This window comes from Meleagris gallopavo, chromosome 1 (assembly GCF_000146605.3).
Source record: "Meleagris gallopavo isolate NT-WF06-2002-E0010 breed Aviagen turkey brand Nicholas breeding stock chromosome 1, Turkey_5.1, whole genome shotgun sequence".
Classification (NCBI taxonomy): domain Eukaryota; kingdom Metazoa; phylum Chordata; class Aves; order Galliformes; family Phasianidae; genus Meleagris; species Meleagris gallopavo.
This window is the reverse complement of record NC_015011.2, coordinates 75,416,236-75,434,411: the sequence shown is the minus strand read 5'-3', so window position 1 is coordinate 75,434,411 and position 18,176 is coordinate 75,416,236. Positions and strand designations below refer to the sequence as shown.

General features: G+C 43.1%; 2 protein-coding genes and 1 long non-coding RNA gene across 3 annotated transcripts; 2 read left to right on the top strand and 1 right to left on the bottom strand.

Annotated features, from left to right (window-relative positions):
• Positions 1-6: 6 nt before the first annotated feature.
• Positions 7-15,552, top strand: LPCAT3 (lysophosphatidylcholine acyltransferase 3). The gene is made up of 13 exons (XM_003202681.3): positions 7-70; positions 9,218-9,325; positions 9,434-9,540; positions 9,932-10,025; positions 10,147-10,184; positions 11,252-11,430; positions 11,814-11,922; positions 12,828-12,914; positions 13,236-13,402; positions 14,037-14,184; positions 14,671-14,829; positions 14,947-15,073; positions 15,205-15,552. The coding sequence occupies exons 1-12, from the start codon at positions 67-69 to the stop codon at positions 15,061-15,063; spliced, it is 1,317 nt and encodes a 438-aa protein (XP_003202729.3). The 5' UTR covers positions 7-66; the 3' UTR covers positions 15,064-15,073; positions 15,205-15,552.
• On the top strand, positions 79-7,412 carry LOC109368977. The gene is made up of 2 exons (XR_004161430.1): positions 79-3,985; positions 6,361-7,412. It is a non-coding gene; the product is annotated as an uncharacterized LOC109368977 (long non-coding RNA).
• Positions 12,851-18,064, bottom strand: EMG1 (EMG1 N1-specific pseudouridine methyltransferase). The gene is made up of 7 exons (XM_003202649.4): positions 17,829-18,064; positions 17,654-17,755; positions 17,172-17,313; positions 16,730-16,788; positions 16,429-16,578; positions 15,748-16,060; positions 12,851-12,931 (listed from the first exon to the last, which is right to left on the bottom strand). The coding sequence occupies exons 1-6, from the start codon at positions 17,970-17,972 to the stop codon at positions 15,947-15,949; spliced, it is 711 nt and encodes a 236-aa protein (XP_003202697.1). The 5' UTR covers positions 17,973-18,064; the 3' UTR covers positions 12,851-12,931; positions 15,748-15,946.
• Between the last annotated feature and the right edge of the window lie 112 nt (positions 18,065-18,176).

Here is an 18,176-nt window from a genome sequence, read left to right as displayed (position 1 = left end):
CTGGCCCGGGTGGCGGAGGCCCTGGGCTCGTCGGAGCAGGCGCTGCGCCTCATCGTGTCCATCCTGATGGGTAAGGGCGGGCGGGGCCGAGGGCTCCGGCCCCGGGCACGGAACCCCCAATCAGTGGGGCCTCTGCGAGCAGAGGGCGGGCGGCGGGGCGACGCGTGTCCGGGTGTTGGGCGACGCGTGTCTGGGCGTGGGGCCAGAGGAGAGAGCCCTGCACCGGGACCTGTGGATCCGGATAGCGAGGGACGGGCGTCCTGCACAGTGCGGGGTGGGCGCGATGGAGAGCCGCGTCCTGAGAGCTGCTGGGTGCAGAACTTTGTTGGCGGAGTTCTCGCCGTAGAACAGAGTATCCCGAGCCGGGAGGGGCACGCCGTGATCACCGAGAGCACCTCCCGGCGCCACACAGCGCTCAAACCCCGTGTCCGATGTCCGATGCTCCTTCAACTCCGACAGCTTGAGGCTGTGCCCTCTGCCCTGGGCAGCCCGTCCCAGTGCTCCACCGCCTTCTGGTGCAGAACCTTTCCCTACCACCCCAAGGCATGCAGCCAGGTGCTGCAGTACATCGGGTCCTGCAGGAGCGTGGGACCAGAGAGGTGCCTGCAAGGGAACCACAGGTGCATAGAGCTTTCAGTATGGCTGGGCTTTGCAAGGTTCTGTGTGTCCACCTGTGCCACACTTCGATCAAGCAGGGACACTCAGAGTAGGGTGCCTGAGACACGGCCCTGTCCAAGCACCTTTTGGCCAAGGGACCGTATTTGTGTCTACAACAGCAATGGGAGTGTGCAGGAGTGGCTTGTGCGAGCTACCAGGTAGGGTGAGTGAAGCCTGCTGTCTAAGTGGCTAGAAAAACTGGCATGTTGTCCTGTGCTCCACCTGCAATATTGCAAAACACATGCTTCTTATGCTTATCTGAGCATATTAAGTTAAAAATCATGGGTAAAATGGTCGAGGCAAGGCTCAAGTCAGGATGTGGCTAATATCTGTGGGTATATGTGTTAGAGCTCCCAAAAAATTCATTCAAGTGTGTTTTTACAGGCTGCCAATAGAAATCTCTGGGGATACCTATGAAACTTTGAGTTTTGGGGGAGTGGGGGGAAAAAAAAAGAATGGTGTAATCATCGAGAAAGGAAATAAAAGCTTTTCTCTAGACCTGCAAGTGTATATGAGGGGGTATGGCAGCTAGTGTGTGAGGTGTCTGAAAAACAGCTTTCTCTAACTGAAAGTGTATTTTTTGAAAGAGAGATAGGAAAAGTTGTATCAATTAGTAACTGCAGTCTAGACCAGACTTACTCTTGGTTTCATCTTACTTATGCTTGATTTCATCTGCAATAAGATCAAACCAAACCAAAACATTTTTCTCATCAAAGGTAGATACAAGAGATTGAACTCTCAGAAGTTGCTGAACTTTATAAAAAAGAAGAAAAAGTAAGTAACAGGAAACACATACAGGACATGCAGATAGGTCAGTGTGAATTAATGAGCTCCACAGCTTTTCCCACATGTCTCTCTGAGACTTTAATTATAAGCTGATTCAATTTACTTTCCTGGTAGAAACCTAAACCAGAAAAAGCAGATAGGCTGCTACTGGGCGAGTCAACTGAAGTAAGCAAGGGACTTGTCCAACAAGAACTGATTTAGGAGAAGTGTTGGAAAGTGTCTATGGAAGCAAACACATACTGTAGAGCAATGCATTTGCAGAACATGCATTGAACAGTTCTCAGAGCTTCTTACTTTTGGAAGCAATAAACTAGAACATCACATTGGAGGGCACTGTTTCCTGCTTGGTGTCCTATGGGTAAATAAAATCCTTTATTAGTTTGAAATGAACAGCAGCTGATTTGCCATCTTAATGATAAGAAGAGATGCCCACTGATGTCAGTAGATTAATTGAGCCCAAAACTTGTGGGTATCACTATAGCTGTTTGATGCTCAGTTGCGTAAAGTCTCAATGAGTTTTTTTAATTTGTATTAAAAGATGAAGAGCTAGGAGCTTGCTCATGTCCTTTTTCTCTGCATCCCCAAAATGTACAGCTCTAGCCTCTTGTTTCGGTATACATTTCCCTGACCTTTCTCCTTACGTCAGTGTCTCTTAATTGCATTCAGGAGAAGACATAACTTCAGACAGAAAGCTTAAGGGCATGCAAAACAGCCTTGCCTACAGTTTGGACCTCATGCAAGTCGTGTAGGCAGTCAGGCTGAGAGGACTGGCTCCAGCTTTCCTGCTTAATAGTAAAGCATTATATGATTGCATTAAAAGTAAGTGCCAGGCACCACTCTACAGCATCAGGAGAGTGAGAACAGTTTCTTAACCTGACACTGGCATTAAAAGAAATGCTCATTTCGTTGCAGCTTACAGTCCTCTTATTGTTACTGATGGCTTTAAGCCTCTGGTAAGGAAACTGTTATTGATGACTGCATCATAGGATGGCATGGGGCAAAAACGAAAGGCGTTTTGAAAAGCTGGTAATTGCGTTAGGGTAAGCAAAGTGTCGCTTTTTCTTGACTTCCTCCATTTCAGGTGTTTGCAGGGATTCAGGAAGAAAATTGTTTTTATTGCCTGCAGCTAGTACTGCTGAGTTATATCAGAACAACATGAGGATGAAGTATGATTTTGTGTTCTAAGCATGGATTAAAAAGTTGTTGCTCTTTTCTCCTCCAGTGATGCAGTTCACCATCTAGAGTATGCAGTTCTACTGCAATGACTGTCTCCAGGGTTTCACTGTTCAGGAGATTACCAGAAACTGACAAAAAAACAACCTTCTGAAAAACGGGAAGAATTGCAAAGGACTTTGCAACTTCTTATTTTAATTTCTGGAGAAAGCTGCGTTTTCTTTGAAAAAATATTCTGAACCAACTCTCTTGATTCAGAGTAAGAATATTCACTTAAACATGATCTGAAATAAGCAAAAGGTATCATTTAAAACTGTTAACAGTCTGTCCCCCAGCAGTCTGTTGGGGGAAAAAAAAGGTAAGATAGGATGAAACGATAGGGAGGAAGGAAAAGTAACCAAGAACAAAAATTTGAGTAATCCTAAAGAGCGACACATTTCTTCAGCAAACTAACAGAGATTGTAAAAACATTTTTCTGAATAAACAATGGGGATTTTTGTCACCCCACAGTATTTAAACCAGTGTAAAGCAGGATGTAAAGAGTAAAACGTGAGTGGAGTCCATTATTCAGACTGTACAGGATTAAAAACAAACTTCAGAGTTCACATGTGAAAATTTTACACACAATCTTTGAAGAAATTAGGCTGCAATTAGACAATATTATAAACAGTATTACTTTGAAATGTAGTTCTAGCAGGCCCTATAATTTAAAAAATTGTGATGTGATTCAGTTATATGCAATTGCCTTCTAAGAGATGTATTCCACCTTATTCTTCGCTATGTGCAGGGTCCAGTTGGCCTTCACTGAGTGTTTTACCTGGAGAAGTCCTGTCTTCAAGTCAGAATGGAAGACACTGGTGTTCTTAGCACCATGCTTACACAGTTCTAGTCGCTGAAGTAAGCAGGCTGAGCCAGTGCTGCACTCGCTTTGTGGAGGAGGAAGGGAGGGAGCACCTCCAACTATGGGAAGAGAGAAGAGGTTGTCCTTTTGTCTTTGAAAGGAGACTGGCTTCTTACCTGCTGTCACTGTTCAGCCAGGAGCCAGGAGGCCTTGACACTGTCTATTTAAGGCTTTAGGTTGGCCTTACTTCTTATGTGGTTAGCAGTTAAGTCAAGTATGATCCCCAAGAATTGGATGTGCTGATCTGGCCATACTGCCACACTGTCTTGCAAAGCTACCTGGCACTGCCTCACATGGGAGGGGGGGGCAACATGCTGTTTACAGCCCTGTGCCAAAACTGACCTACTGATCTACCCAGACCTGCCAGGAACACTACTGGGAAGTGTGCCCTGTTCTACAGACATAGCAGTGACGTGTGGGAGTTATACTTTTCCTATACGTCCTAGAAATCATCTGCTTTGCTTGCAAGTGAGTATTCTTTCCTCAATTTCCACCTCTCACCAATGGTTTGCAGGCATTTTCTTTGAATTTTCTTCAGCCCGTCTATGTGGACAGATCACCTGTTGGAGTGTATTTTCAGTTCAGTTTCATCTGAAAGAATGCTGCTCACATGCTTTGAGGTGGTTCCACTGTGCAAACTGAAGCACTATAAGTGGATGTCAAAAGTACACTCCTGTGTTGAATTAAAATTCTCACATATGTGCCGATTCTTAAAGTTGTGGAATTCTTGTGCTATTATAAGCAGAAAAAGAGAACACCTTTGAAGTCAAAATACTAGGTAGGGCTTACATTTTAACACATCTTTTTTTCCCATTGTCCCTGTTCTTTTAGTTTTAGTGCTCTTTTAAGAATACAGAGGCAATTGATCTTCTGGATTTTAATAAAGGTAGAGTAAACTGATCAGCAATAGGAAAAAGAGAAGAAGCATGAAGATGAAATAGAGTAAGCATATAGAAAAGGAGAAGTAAAAGGAGCAAAGACTTAAAAATAAGAAAAGGCTTCTGGTGTTCTTATTTGCAGTTTCATCTCTGGAAAAAGGCACTTTCGTCACACATTCTAGGATGTGGCGAATTTAACAAGGCCAGTTTTGCTTGGAATTAGCCCTCCTGCCTAATCCAGCCTCTTAATCGTTTACATTTTTGTTCAGTTAGATTCTTGTATTTGTGTACAACCTTGATGTTGTGCAGCAATCCACTACTCTCCCAAATGCCTGTGGCAAAGAAGCTGTTCCATTCTAATTCCAGGGTTCTCTTACCCAGAGATTGTCCTCTTGTTCCATAAATTCTTCCATCTTTTTTATCACGAGAGGCATGTCTCAGCTGATTTGTCACTTTTACATCAATTGCTAATTCCTTGCTATAAAAAGTCTTATCTAGAGGCAAAAAAATCAACTGTGCGTGCAGGCAGCTTTTCAGTTTGATGGTGCACCAAGGAGAGTTACCTTGGATCAGAAGATCACCTTCTGTTTTCTCCAGGAGCATTACAACCGTTTTCCTGCCTCAGTCAGCTCAGTCTGAAAGAGCTGCAAAAGATGAATTTGGCAGACTGGGAGCTGATAGACACGGTCTCATCAGCACCGAGGAGCAGGGCCTCTGTTTCTGTTATTTCTGAATGGTGAAAGAAAAGCTGCATGGTGTCCTGAATCCAACCTATCTAAATATGACAGCAAGTTTTCCAGATGGCAACACTAATTTCAGTAACTGCTTTCCTGCCTTTCTTGTGCTAATTCATACTTTTTCAAGGACTCCGTGGTGGGGTGGGAGTGCTGGCACTGTTATCAGTAAGAACAACTAATTACTTAATAGATGGGAGCGCTCTGTAGCAGACAGGCCGCAGCATGATGTCCACTGATAGTCAGTATCTACTGCCACGTGGGGGTTAAAGTTTATATCTGCAGTGTAGAATTGGCCCAATTGTAAAACTGAGAACATGATCTGTGTGCAGGAAAGCTGTAAGGAAACTGTAGTCCACAGTAGGTGCAACTTCTTCTGGTTATCAGAAGAATGTGGGCTGACACTGTGACTTTTGACCAGGAGTAGCACCTATGTAGTACAAGAGTGGGCTTTACATGTCTAGCTTTCTTAAAACAGATATGCTGTATTAGTAGCCCTCAATTTGCAAGGACTTTTAATTTTATTTTATTTTTTTTAATTAGAGCAGTGTTAAAACCATTATATGATTTCCTGTGTGGGGTTAAAAAGAAATAAGCATGGAATGTGACGCAGGGCTACTCAAAGAGCAGGAACACTGGTTAGGGATGAGAGAAAATTGATAAAATTTCAGATCTTTACAATTTGGAGACAGGTACACTGGAGTGTTCAGTCACAATTTAATTCTGTCCACAGAAATTGATGGAAACCTTTTTTTTTCTTTTAGAAAAATTGAAACAAGATTGCACTGATTTTTGAGAAAATGCTTTAAAACTGAAACTGTTGATGAGCAGCAATAAATTGTACTTTGCCTGTATTTCTAATCTTATTTTTCTAGTGCTTTTTCAAAAGGGGAGAAGATTTTTCCATTCAAAACTCAAGTATTTAACTTTCAATATGAGCCAACAGTAATACTTCTTAGTTGTTTTTTTCTTTTACCACTTTTCATTTTACAAAGCTGTGGGCAGTTGTTAATAGGTTTATTAAACTTGAATAGTGTCTGTTTCAAAGGAAAATTGAAATGAGAAAAAATAGTATCTGTCTATATGTTTCTGAGCTTGAGGCTGATAGACAATGCCTTGTTTTTAATCATGTGAATTGTTTTAATTCTTTGAATTACTCTTGTATCTCTAGAGAGCCCATGTTCTGAACTCTGTCTGATAATTACTTCTTTCCTCCTCTGCTGACTTTCAGGGATGATAAAGGAAGATGCTGCTGACTTGGGCTGAAGGACAAATGCTGTGGTGGATGCAATAGGTTTGGAAGAACCGGACAAAAGTAGAGCAGAAAGGGAAAGGAAGGTTTGAGTAAGGCGTTTTGTATGGGAATTAGGAACTGCTCTTGCAAAAGGGAGAGCAAGGCTGAATGAGCATCCAGAAGCAAGGTTGCTAGGGTCTGTGGGCAAAGAGTTGTGGAATGTGGACACTGGAGAATCATTCAGCATGAGAAAGAGTCTGCAAAGTGGAAAGTGGTGCAGGACACAAAATGAGGAAGGAACAGTAATAAGGAGGAAGGGCGGAATGAGAGATGGCAAGAAGCTGAGGAAATGGGGGAAAAGCAGTTGAGTTTCTAGGAGAAAGAGGTACACAACTGGGTTCAGTAGAGCATGCAGCATTCTGGGATCTACAAGGTAGCCCAAGTCCCGGACTCTGTAATTCCTTCATGAGGGACGTGGGGGAGAAGGGAAGGACCAGAAAATGCCTCCAGTCATCTCAGCCATTAGCACTGACTGCAGCACGTGTACTTGATATAACAGTACAGTTTGTCATTTCCTCTCACAATGTTTAGATTTGGCTTTACTTATTGGAAAGCTTCCATCAAACACTGCTCACCAGAATGTGCATTTCATTACCCTATTATTGCAGCATATAAAGCGTGACTACTTACTGCTACTTTTACTCTGTTAGTTCAGGTAGCAGACATCTACCCACTGCTACAAGCTTCAGCTAGGCTAATAAGTAGTGTGGGCACCAGTACTGTGGTTATTTTTCTGGATTTTTTTGTTGGGGTAGATTTGTTTGCTTTGATGTTAATTAGGATAACAGAACACAAATTTGCAAAGTAAAGCATTCGTACATATTTCTGACATTTCATAGCCAGATTTAAAGTTGCTTCTACTATCCCAGTTCAACTTCCTTATGCATATACCTTTAGAAACACCATTTGCATGAATAGACTTCAGATACTTGTAAGATGGACAAAACTTACTATGTCAATATGTATTAAAACACATTTATTGTCTCATATGTGGCGGTGTTTATTGTATGCTTCATGACCCTTGCCTGAACCCTTAAGACAACAATTTAATTTACTCTTGGGAGATTGTATGGCCCATCTCACCGTACTACTGAAGTGCTTCACAAATACTTACTTCTCACTAGAGCCACAGATAATAATCTGGAGTAATTCCTAAACTGGAACACATTCTAAACTATAGAAAATGCAAGGAAAAAACCTCCTTCCACTTATCTTAGCTACGTAATAGGAAATGCTTCTTACTTTGATTTTTCAAAACACTGCATGTGTAGTCTCAGTGGATTTTAGTTACAATTTTGTATATACAGTACTTAACAAATCACATGCAAATCTAAAGTAAGAGTCAGAAAAGAAATGATATATGAATGGAGGTCACCTGGGGAGCACTAGGATTAAAAATCACAAAGTCACTGAATCATAGAATGGCGTGGGTCGGAAGGGAACCTTAAAACCCATCCAGTTCCTGACAAGGGCAGGATTTCCACCCACTAGTTCAGGCTGCCCAGGGTTTTATTCATGCTAGCACTTAATATCCCCAAGGATGGGAGATCCACAAATTCTGGGCAGCCTGTTCCAGCACCTCACTCCTCTCAATGAAAAATTTCCCCATGACATCTAATCTAAATGTCTCCTCTTTTAGTTTATAATGATTCCCCATTGTCCTGTCACTATTTACTAGTCAAAAAAGTGGATTTCCCTCCTGCTTGTAAGCTCTCTTTAAGTACTGGAGGGCCACAGTGAGGTCTCCCTGGAGCCTTCTCTTCCCCAGGCTGAACAAGTCCAGCTGCCACAGCCTGTATTCATAGCAGAGGTGTTCCAGCTCTCTGATATCTTCATTTCCCTCCTCTGGACCCATTCCAAAAGCTCCACGTTTTTCTTGTGCCCCAGATCTGGATGCAGTACTCCAGATGGATTTACTGGGGGCAAAGTAGAAGAAGACAATCATCTCCCTCACCCTGCCAGCCACCCCTCTTTGATGAAGTCCAGAATACTGTTAGCCTTTCAGGCTGCAAGTATATACTGCTGGTTCATGTTGTTTTTCATCTATCAGGATCCTTAAGTTATTCTTGGTGGAGCTGCTCTCAAGGAGTTCTTCTCCCAGTCTGTATACACATCTGGAATTTCCCTGACCTAAGTGCAGTACCTTGTTGTCATTAGGTTAACCTTTTGAGTTTGTTTAGGTCCTTTTTGATGGTATCCCTTCCTTCCGTCACATCAACTGCACCGCTCAGCTTAGTGTCTCTGCAAACTTGCTGAAGGTGCACTCACTCCCATCGTTTATGTCTATAATAAAGAGTACTGGTCCCAAGACAAACCCCTGGGAGACATCACTTGTCACCAGCCTCCACCTGGACATAGAGCCATTGACCATAACGTCATAACTCAGCATCATACAAGAGGTCACTGAAGGGGAGCAGGGGCTGAATTTTGAGATCAGTGCAATGGTATAAACCATTTGTAAAATTTATCTTCCCTTCCCTTCTTGTAATATTCGCTGTGTTTGTCACAGAATTTGGAAGAGTGAGAGAGTAGTTCACCAAAGTATATGTATTTCAACACTATCCCTCCTCTTGTAATGTATAAGGCCAGAAACTCCACTAAGTCATCTAGCATTTATCCCCTTAGATGGAAATATAGTATCAGCAATGATACCATGGCCTGTATTGGCGATGTACCTACGTCAAGTGCATATTCCTAGTAAAGTTTCAACAAAGCTATAATCTGGACCATTACAAATGCTGCTGCTTGCTTACACTAATTTACAACTCTTCCATCTTTCCCCCCCTCTATTCAGGATACCCTTTTGCCTTGTTCCAGCGCTATTTCCTCTTCCAGAAGGAGACCTACCTCATTCATCTCTACAATGTGTTCACAGGACTCTCAATTGCTTACTTCAATTTTGGTAAGATGAGCTTTGGAAGACAGAGCTACTAGGTCCAGAGATTGCTGCAGTTTGGGAGGACCTGTAATGGGAAAATCTCATTTTTGCTTCATCTCTCTCTCTCTACAGGGATGCAGTTCTTTCATTCACTGCTATGTGTCCTAATACAGTTTCTCATCCTGAGACTTATGGGTCGCACAGTCACTGCTGTCTTCACCACGTTTGTCTTTCAGATGGTAAAATTCCCTTTTTTACTGCATCACAGAATCGTAGAATCATAGAATGGCATGGGTTGAAAAAGACCTTAAAGATCATTCAACCCCCCTGCTCTGTGCAGGGTCACCAACCACTAGACCAGGCTGCCCAGAGCCACATCCAGCCTGGCCTTGAATGCCTCCAGGGATGGGGCATCCACAACCTCCTTGGGCAATCTGTTCCAGTGTGCCACCACCTTCTGTGTGGAAAACTTCCTCCTAAGAAAGTTTTATATCAGTTTGTATCAGTTTGTAGAAAGAGTTTTCTGTTCATTTTTGCAACTCTCAGTAGCAAATATAGGTCGAAAAATGGAAACAGATCAAAAACTGCTGGAGGTTTGCTTTAAATAACCCAAATAATTATTTCTTTCAGACGTACCTTATGGCTGGCTATTACTTCACAGCCACAGAGCATTATGATATCAAGTGGACAATGCCACATTGTGTCTTGACTCTCAAGTTAATTGGTAAGCAATGCTACCTTGTTATCTTTTGCATTCTGTAACCCATGCCTCAGGGAAAAGAGGACTGCTTGCTCAGCCCAAGTAGTCCACCATAAATCTTCAGGTGATTGTTTCTCATCTCCAGGCTTGGCCATCGATTACTATGATGGAGGAAAAGATCTGGTGAGTAGAACACAAATACTCTTCCCTTCCTCTTGTTTGCTATTCCAGTGATCTAGAAGACACAAAATCAGGTTCAAAGGATGTAAGTTAGTAAGCTGCATTCGTTGTTTGGTAAAAGCCAGAATTGAGAGGGGATTATCTGTGAATATCTGAGAGCATTGAATTCCAGAGTGGAAAAAGATAATTTGGAACAGAAACTGTAGCAATTACAGATGGGCAAAAGTTGATTCAGCACTGAATTGTGTCAAAATACTGTTCTGCCCCCTTCCAAATTCCTCATCATCTGCTTTCCCCAAATCTTTTGCTTTAGATTCCCAATCTCCAATGCTCTGTGTCTTGTGGGTAGTATTCCCTTAATGTGGAAACCATCAGCACTGGATCTCAGTTCCCATCTTCCTTTCTTTTGTTGAGTCATGTTATATCTTCTTGGATTTTTGCCATTTGTTATGGCCCTGTTATTAGAGAAGATTAAATAGTGGCAGAAGTCACACAGCACAGTGTGTGGAAGAGTACAGAACACTTGTTACAGTCTCTTAATACTACTTCAGGTGTCTTTGTTTCTCACCTCCTGTACAGGCCCTGACCCAGCATTCAATGTCCATGCAGTCACCACTAACTGCAAGAAAAAACATGTTCATCTGAAATCTCTTAAGCTGAAGTTTCAAGTATTTGAAGACATTAAATTCTTGCATCAAGAAGTAGGAACTGTAGGACAGCATGGTCTGGGTACATACTGTTGCAGTCAAGGATTGGTAACGGTCAGATACAGAGCTTTTACTGTGCATCTGTGCTGGCAGGGATGCATGTTAACAGATTTCTTCCTTGTTTTGAGCTTTTTTGGGAGTATAGATCTGTGCAGCTGGTCTCAGCTGTTAGTTCTTGTTGCTGTTTGGAGAGACTGGAGACAGTGATAGGGATGAGGAGAGGAATGAACATGAAGTACAAAGTTAAAAGTTCCCTGTATGTGGAGAGTAAGAACTTAGACCATAAAGGAGATACATAACATAACATCCAGAGCTAAGTATGAGAACCCTTAGTATGATGTTAATCCAATCCCTTTGGTGCAGGAGTTCCTGACCCCTGAGCAGCGTCGATTTGCTGTCCGGGGAGTTCCTACCTTGCTGGAGGTCTCAGGATTCTCCTATTTCTATGGTGCCTTCATGGTGGGGCCTCAGTTCTCCATGACAGACTATCAGAAACTGGCAAAGGGTGAGATGACTGACGTTCGAGGCCAGAGACCCAATAGGTAATGAGATCCACTTAGCTCCTTGCTTTCCTAAGATCCCAGAATGCTGAATCCTCCATGCATTCCCTGCAGCAGAGTGTGTTCCTACCTGGACACTGAAATACTGTGACTAAAAGTGATTTATAAGAAAAGGCGGCCATTCAGAAGTTGCTCATAAACTCTGCATAATTTCCTAGCATTGTTCAGGGGCACAAATGTTAACATTTGACTTGTTTAGTACAGACTCAGTCCTGACCTGGTACGGTCAGTGCCCCAGCTTCCAAGTAGAGACATCTGCTGCAGTGGAATGTGGTAACCCCCTATCACTGTCTCCCCAAACACCTCATTTCCATTTCTGTTTTTAAACAGGGCTTTTCCTTGACCTTCATATTTTTCTTTCTCAGTTTTGTGCCTGCTCTCAAGCGCCTGAGTTTGGGTCTCTTATTTCTAGTGACCTATACCTTGTCAAGCCCATACATCTCTGATGAATACCTCATCTCAGATGATTACATGGTATGTATATATTTGAATTCTACTTCTCTGGAGGGCACTGGATCTACAAGAGTAGAGGAAAGTCATTGTTTTTTTTTTTAGGTTTGCCTCAAATCAAAAAGAAGATAAATCAGCAACTAGTGCTGTGCCTTCCCATAACTGATTTGGCTTTGCTGCCTGTCCAATGGATTCCATTTGATGCAAAATGAGAATGTGTTTAATTGAACTGAACCAAATGAAAACTCTTACAAATAGAGAATTCAGCTGTTTTTGGAATCCTAACATGTTTTTTGTTACTTTTTAATAACTGTTTAACCATTACACGCAAAGAACTCTGCGTGGTAGTTTCCAAGGCTTTTTGAAATTTGAAGATGGAGGGTCACTGTGTAGACTTTATCAGGTGAGCTATCCTTGAGTACAGGCTAGCTTTGAAAGAAAAACTTGATCTGCTTCTCTCAACAATGTATTTTGCGTACAGGGATGCAGCAGCAGATTCTCCAGATTGACTCACTTGAATTAAAAATTTACTGAATCTTTGAGGTTCTTAGAAAACTCCTAACAAGCAATTCCAATCTGCAGATTATAGAATTACCGTATCTTCAGAGTTGGAAAGGATCTTTAAAGATCATCTAGTCCAACTCCCCTGCAAGGAAGAGGGACATCAGTCCCTGTTCAGTCTTTCTGTACCAGTGTGAATAAATGAGGGTGTCAATTCCCACAATGATTATGCTCATTCCAGAGTACGTGTGTCAGTGCAGTCAAATATCACCAAAGGAAGCTGAAAGGTGTGTGGATTCATATAACCCTGTAGCTTGATAGTCCAATTTATTTAGTGTCGCAACATATTGATTAGGTTAATATGAAAGACTGATCCATCTTATATATAGACAAAACTCATTTATTTTCATTTTTATTTATCTCTGCAGGAGAAGCCTTTCTGGTTCCGCTGTGGTTACATACTGGTCTGGGGCAAAATTATACTCTACAAATATGTAACTTGCTGGCTTGTTACGGTGAGTCAGAAGTATTTCTAGAAACAAGACAAATGAACAAAGTTAGCACCCAAAGTTAGTTACAAAGTATGCTTTTGGTTGGACTTAGCACTAACCAGAAGAAACTCAAGTATCTAGGTATCAGTGCAGATCAGTGTAGTTTGCTGTAAGTAAAGCAAGGGCTAACTAATCAAAAAGAGAAGATTTTAACCCATTTTGTCCATCTGCAGTGGTACTGTCCACTGAGCACAGAATCAGAACTTCCCTAGCTCTGCCTTTCAAAAAAAAAAAAAAAAAAAGTGATGTACTTTTATCATCTTTTCTCTATGTCTTTTTCTGTAGGAAGGTGTCTGCATCCTTGTTGGTCTAGGGTACAATGGGACTGACCAGAATGGAAAACCTATGTGGGATGCCTGTGCCAATATGAAGGTCTGGCTGTATGAGACAACACCTTTGTTCACAGGGACCATTGCTTCTTTCAACATCAACACCAATGCTTGGGTGGCCCGGTGAGCAGGACAGATTTTTAATGTCAGTAGTACCTATGTCAACAGAACCAAGATCATAAGTTGAGAAGGGAGTACTTGGCATCTGCTAGTTCTCAGTTCTTTCTCACCCTACTCCTATTTGAAACAGCTTACTGAGTTGGGTAGATCTTTTGATCCAATTTAAAAAGGCAGTTCTTTGTTAATAGGCAAGAAGTTGAAAATGGCAAAAGCTGGAGGGAGGGGGCTAGAATGGAACTACAGTGAGCCCTCTAGCCTTCTTGGTCAAACAGTTGCAGAACAGATGAAACAGCTGCCAAACTGCTCTAATGGCTGATGCAGTTTGGCAGCTGTTTCCTGCTTCTTGATGCTTCCTATGCAATGACACAGATTTTTGGTTCAGATCTTGCTGGACCACAAAGCTGAACTGTAAAATATCTTCATTTCTGTGAATGTTGTCAGAAGAACCACCTATCCCCACCAGCTGGCATTTAAGATAAAGATTGAAGTGTAAGTTGCCTTGATAGGGGAAGCTGTCTAGCTGTTTCTGTTACCACAGGGAAATGTGAAGACATGGTCCCCTGGGCCTTGCACCTCTGACATGGAGAGGGAAGGATAAACAATGAACTAGAAGCACTTTGTTTCTTCTCTGCTCTAGCTACATCTTCAAGCGCCTGAAGTTCCTGGGTAACAAACTGCTGTCACAGGCACTGGCCCTGTTCTTCCTGGCTATTTGGCATGGACTACACTCTGGCTACCTGGTGTGCTTTCAAATGGAGTTGCTTATAGTCATCGTTGAAAGACAGGTGCGCTTTGTCAGACTTAGCAGAATGAGGTCACCTGCGGTAGCCTTTCCCCTTGAGTCTGGAAACTGCCACACTGAAGGGTTTATTAACTGCTCACTTAGAAATTGGTGTTCACAATGGTACTGTTCTTTTCAAGGGTTCAGTAAGTTCCTAGCTTATACAGTGGCAAGCCATAGCTTTCTTCCCATTAGCTTTTACAGCACAACTGGCACATGAGCATAGTGCAACTGAAGTGCTTGCCAGCTGGGAAGGTTGAAAGACAAGCACGTGAGCAGAATGCCTCTGCTAAATCTCTGATAGTGAAAAAGAAATATTCCATATTTAGCCTTTTCTTTTTTGATTAAAACTTCAGGAATAGGGTACTTATTTAGTTTTTTGTTACATGGTTACCAAAGTTAATTAACAAGGATACTCTGGTTGCAGAGTCAACAGACACAACCGTTAAGACATCCAACTGAGGAGAGCTTTTATTTTTCTTTACATTAGGTTATAAACCTTGTTCGAGACAGTCCTACTTTAAGCACTTTGGCCTCCATCACTGCCTTGCAGCCTATTTTCTATGTGCTACAGCAAACTAACCACTGGATGTTTATGGGTTATTCTCTGGTGCCATTTTGCCTTTTCACCTGGGACAAATGGATGAAGGTATTTATTAACCTTAAACACACAGTCCATGCAACCAATCCCTTTTACCCCTGCTTGCCCTCTCATGTGGCCTTAGCTGAAGTCTGCTTGCTGACCCTTAACCCTTTCTCTTTGCAGGTGTACAAGTCTATTTATTTCCTTGGCCACATGTTGTTTTTCACGTTATTACTGGTGTTGCCTTATATTCGCAAATTACTTGTGCCACGAAAAGAAAAGCTAAAAAAAGCAGAATAACAGCCAACAGGTAAGGTTGTACTACTTTCAGGGACACCTCGCAGGAATCCCACACTTGGACAAGGCGGTGAAGTGAAACAGCAGTGTTACAGCCCTGAAACAAGACAACTGAAACAGGTCTAATAGCTCTTTCTTTTTCAGATTGTACCACCCATGCATTTGTAGGAGTTAAATTTAACACTCCAGAAGCAAAGCACCACCTGCCAAGTTTGCTGTGTTGAAGTATGACTTTTTTTTCCAACGTGAGGAGGGGGAAAAGAGAAAGCACAGGGTCAAAGACCCGAAAGGAGGGGAATGGAGTTGTCTCCTTCCAGACCCTCCACTTTCTGTGTGTTGCCTTAGCTCTCTGCCGCCCTCCAGTGGACACTCTCGTCTCCCTGCTGATATCAGATGATTGTAAAACACCGCGGGCACTATATCGGAATGGAGCTACCCTCTGACTTTTCTACGTTTGTCATCCAAGATAAAGTTGCTCCTGTTCTTTTTTCATATCTGCTTCAGCTCATTTCCTCCAGGGTGCATCAGTGTGGGAGTCATGAGCTGTCACACACCACAGAGAAAGAGCTGTTGGGCCCAGCTAAGAACTTTGGTTCCACAACAAATTTGGATTTACTATCAAGGGTGATATCCAAGCTGTTCATTTACAAAAAATTAAGTACAAAACACAGTCTTAGGAAAAGTTACCTTTAATAGGAGGAAAAAGGGTTGGTGGGGCAGTCCATGTAAAGTTGCATTGCTCCAGGAGCTACAAAGAAGAAACTGAAGCTTTTCCTTTTCAGGAGCCCAAAGCTGCACCAGGTCCACAAAGAACTAAAAAAAAAGCCTCTCCAGAATCTAGAGTCCCTGTATAGCAGTTCATCATGACAGCAGCAGAGACAGAAGCTCATACTACTCCCCAGGCTTCCTCAAAGGCAGTAGTAATTTTAGCACATGTGAGGGCAGCAGAGAGGGGATAGTTGCTGATAGAGATCATCTTTTCTGTATAGTCCACATTGACCTGGGGGGAGAAAGAAGAAGAAAATACATATCTGACTGTATATCAAGCTGCACACTATCACTTAATCCCATCTACTTTCATCCATTTCAGAGGCACATCATTGCTCCTATACGACCATGGTTAATCCAAGACTCAATATAGCCACGTTAAAGCTCCTCAAAGCAATTGATAGCCCTCTCTTCAGTGAAAGGCCCAAGTATCACAGAGCTGGGCAGTTTCTTAACAGGACTATAACAGAGAAGGGGTTGGGGAAAAGTTCCCAAAGAATAGAGAAGTTTAAAAAAACAAAAACAAAAGAAAAAACCTCAAGAATGGCACTAAAACCTACAATCATACAACTCCCAAATAAAAAGGCTACATGCACTTACTGAGCCATGGGCAAAAGCTCCCACAACAACAGTTACTGGCTCTGCTGTAGGAACCAGTTCACGCAGATCTGTCACATTTGGAACCGCAAAAGAGGTACCTATCTTCATACAGCCCACAGGTAGATGGTCACTGACTGGATTTTTAATAACCTATAGAAAAGAAAAAGTTAACAGCAGTGTAGAGGTAAGAGGCTCTGTCAGAGAGCTAAGTCCACAATATATACTGCACTTAAAGCAAATACATTACTAGCTGCAAAGAGGAATCTTGCACCATTACTGTAATCAGTGAACGACTGCTTACCTTCAACAATTTCTGAGGACCATCAGCTGCTCGAACGCTGAGCTTATGCAGCAACTGAACTGACAAAAGAGAAGAGCAGTAGTTAAGCAGTCTGTTCTCTTGCTGGAGGAAGCACATTCTCTACCTACTGGTGAGAGCTCAACTAGGAAAGAACTTTAGAGTTCCCAGCATCTTCTAAAAAGTTAAAAAAAAAAAAAAAACACTGATCAAATAATTATTTTGCCATTAGTACATTCTCATGCAGGCAACTCCCTAGTGTATATAGGGAGTATTGTAGTCTGTGGCTGGGAATTCACAAAAAGAAACTTTCATTTCCCTCCCCTTTTCTCACTTTTACTTTTTTTTTGAGTCAGTGTAACTTCTTAACTTTTCACAAAACTCTTCTGCTCCTAACCACCACCCTGCATAGTTTTGTGGCCAGTACAAAGCATGAATTACTTACCCATAAGACCACAGAATCGATCAAATGTTCTTGGGATCCTGGTCTGAGGATTAACTTCAATTAAAACATTCTTCTGGGTATGGATGTAAACTTGTAGAAGACCAGCCCGATTCAGAGGGCTATCCATAAGCATGAGAAGACTCTGAAACAAAACAAAACAAAACAAAAAGACATGTAGTAGTGGAAATTGAAAAGGTGCAAGGGACAGATCTTGGAAAAGACTCTACGACTACATAAGCGACAAGAAATAGAGCAGCCATACAAGTACTACTGTTATGCTGAGAAACAAGTAATCCCATACATAAATAAATAGAAACACACGTTATTAAACACACGTATGGTGGGTGAAGCTAACTTCATTCCCGCCCCAGGGCCATAAGACGATACCCCACACTGGAGGGACAGTTTCCTGCAGCGAGTGCCGCACCGGCACGGCCCCACACACCCTAGGCGAGTCCGTGCTGCCAGTACCTAGCCGGTACCTGGTGGGTGATGTCGGGCCGCACCTCCCCGGGGTCCCGGCCGCTCCGCAGCAGCAGTGCCTTATGCTTGTCGCAATTGAGGAGCTCGAACGTCTTCCCCACCTAAGGCCAAAGCACGGAGAGTTTGACAACAGAAACCGCAGAGTATCCCCGCCCCGATCCCCTCCGTCCGCACCTTCACTGTCTCCAGGCTCGCCCCTTCCAGCACCACCAGAAGCCGTCGCTGCCCGCGGACGCGCTTAGCCTCTAACAGAACATTCTCATTCTCCTCCTCCTGCTCCTGCTCCTTCTCCTCACGCAGCCGCCTGGGCGCCGCCATTTTGTCCGAGCCGCACAACGCAGCGTCACCACCGCGAGCGCCGCCAATGGGCCGCCGCAGCCACCCAAGATGGCACCCTTCCCCTCCCTCCCCCTGGGACCACTTCCGGAGCGCGGCGGAAGGCAGAGGCAGCTTCCGGTGTCCTTCCCGGCGGGGCGCGCGGCACGGCGCGGCCATGGCGCAGAGCCTGAAGGACCTGGCGGG

Excerpts from the sequence above, each read along its gene's own strand:
- EMG1 (XM_003202649.4), bottom strand. The coding sequence starts at position 17,972 with ATGGCGGCGCCCAGGCGGCTGCGTGAGGAGAAGGAGCAGGAGCAGGAG. Across the intron at positions 17,314-17,653 it reads GGCCCGACATCACCCACCAG|AGTCTTCTCATGCTTATGGA; the intron begins GTACCGGCTAGG and ends GTTTTGTTTCAG. Across the intron at positions 16,789-17,171 it reads TCGATTCTGTGGTCTTATGG|TTCAGTTGCTGCATAAGCTC; the intron begins GTAAGTAATTCA and ends CTCTTTTGTCAG.
- LPCAT3 (XM_003202681.3), top strand. Across the intron at positions 12,915-13,235 it reads TAACTTGCTGGCTTGTTACG|GAAGGTGTCTGCATCCTTGT; the intron begins GTGAGTCAGAAG and ends CTTTTTCTGTAG. Across the intron at positions 14,830-14,946 it reads CCTGGGACAAATGGATGAAG|GTGTACAAGTCTATTTATTT; the intron begins GTATTTATTAAC and ends TTCTCTTTGCAG.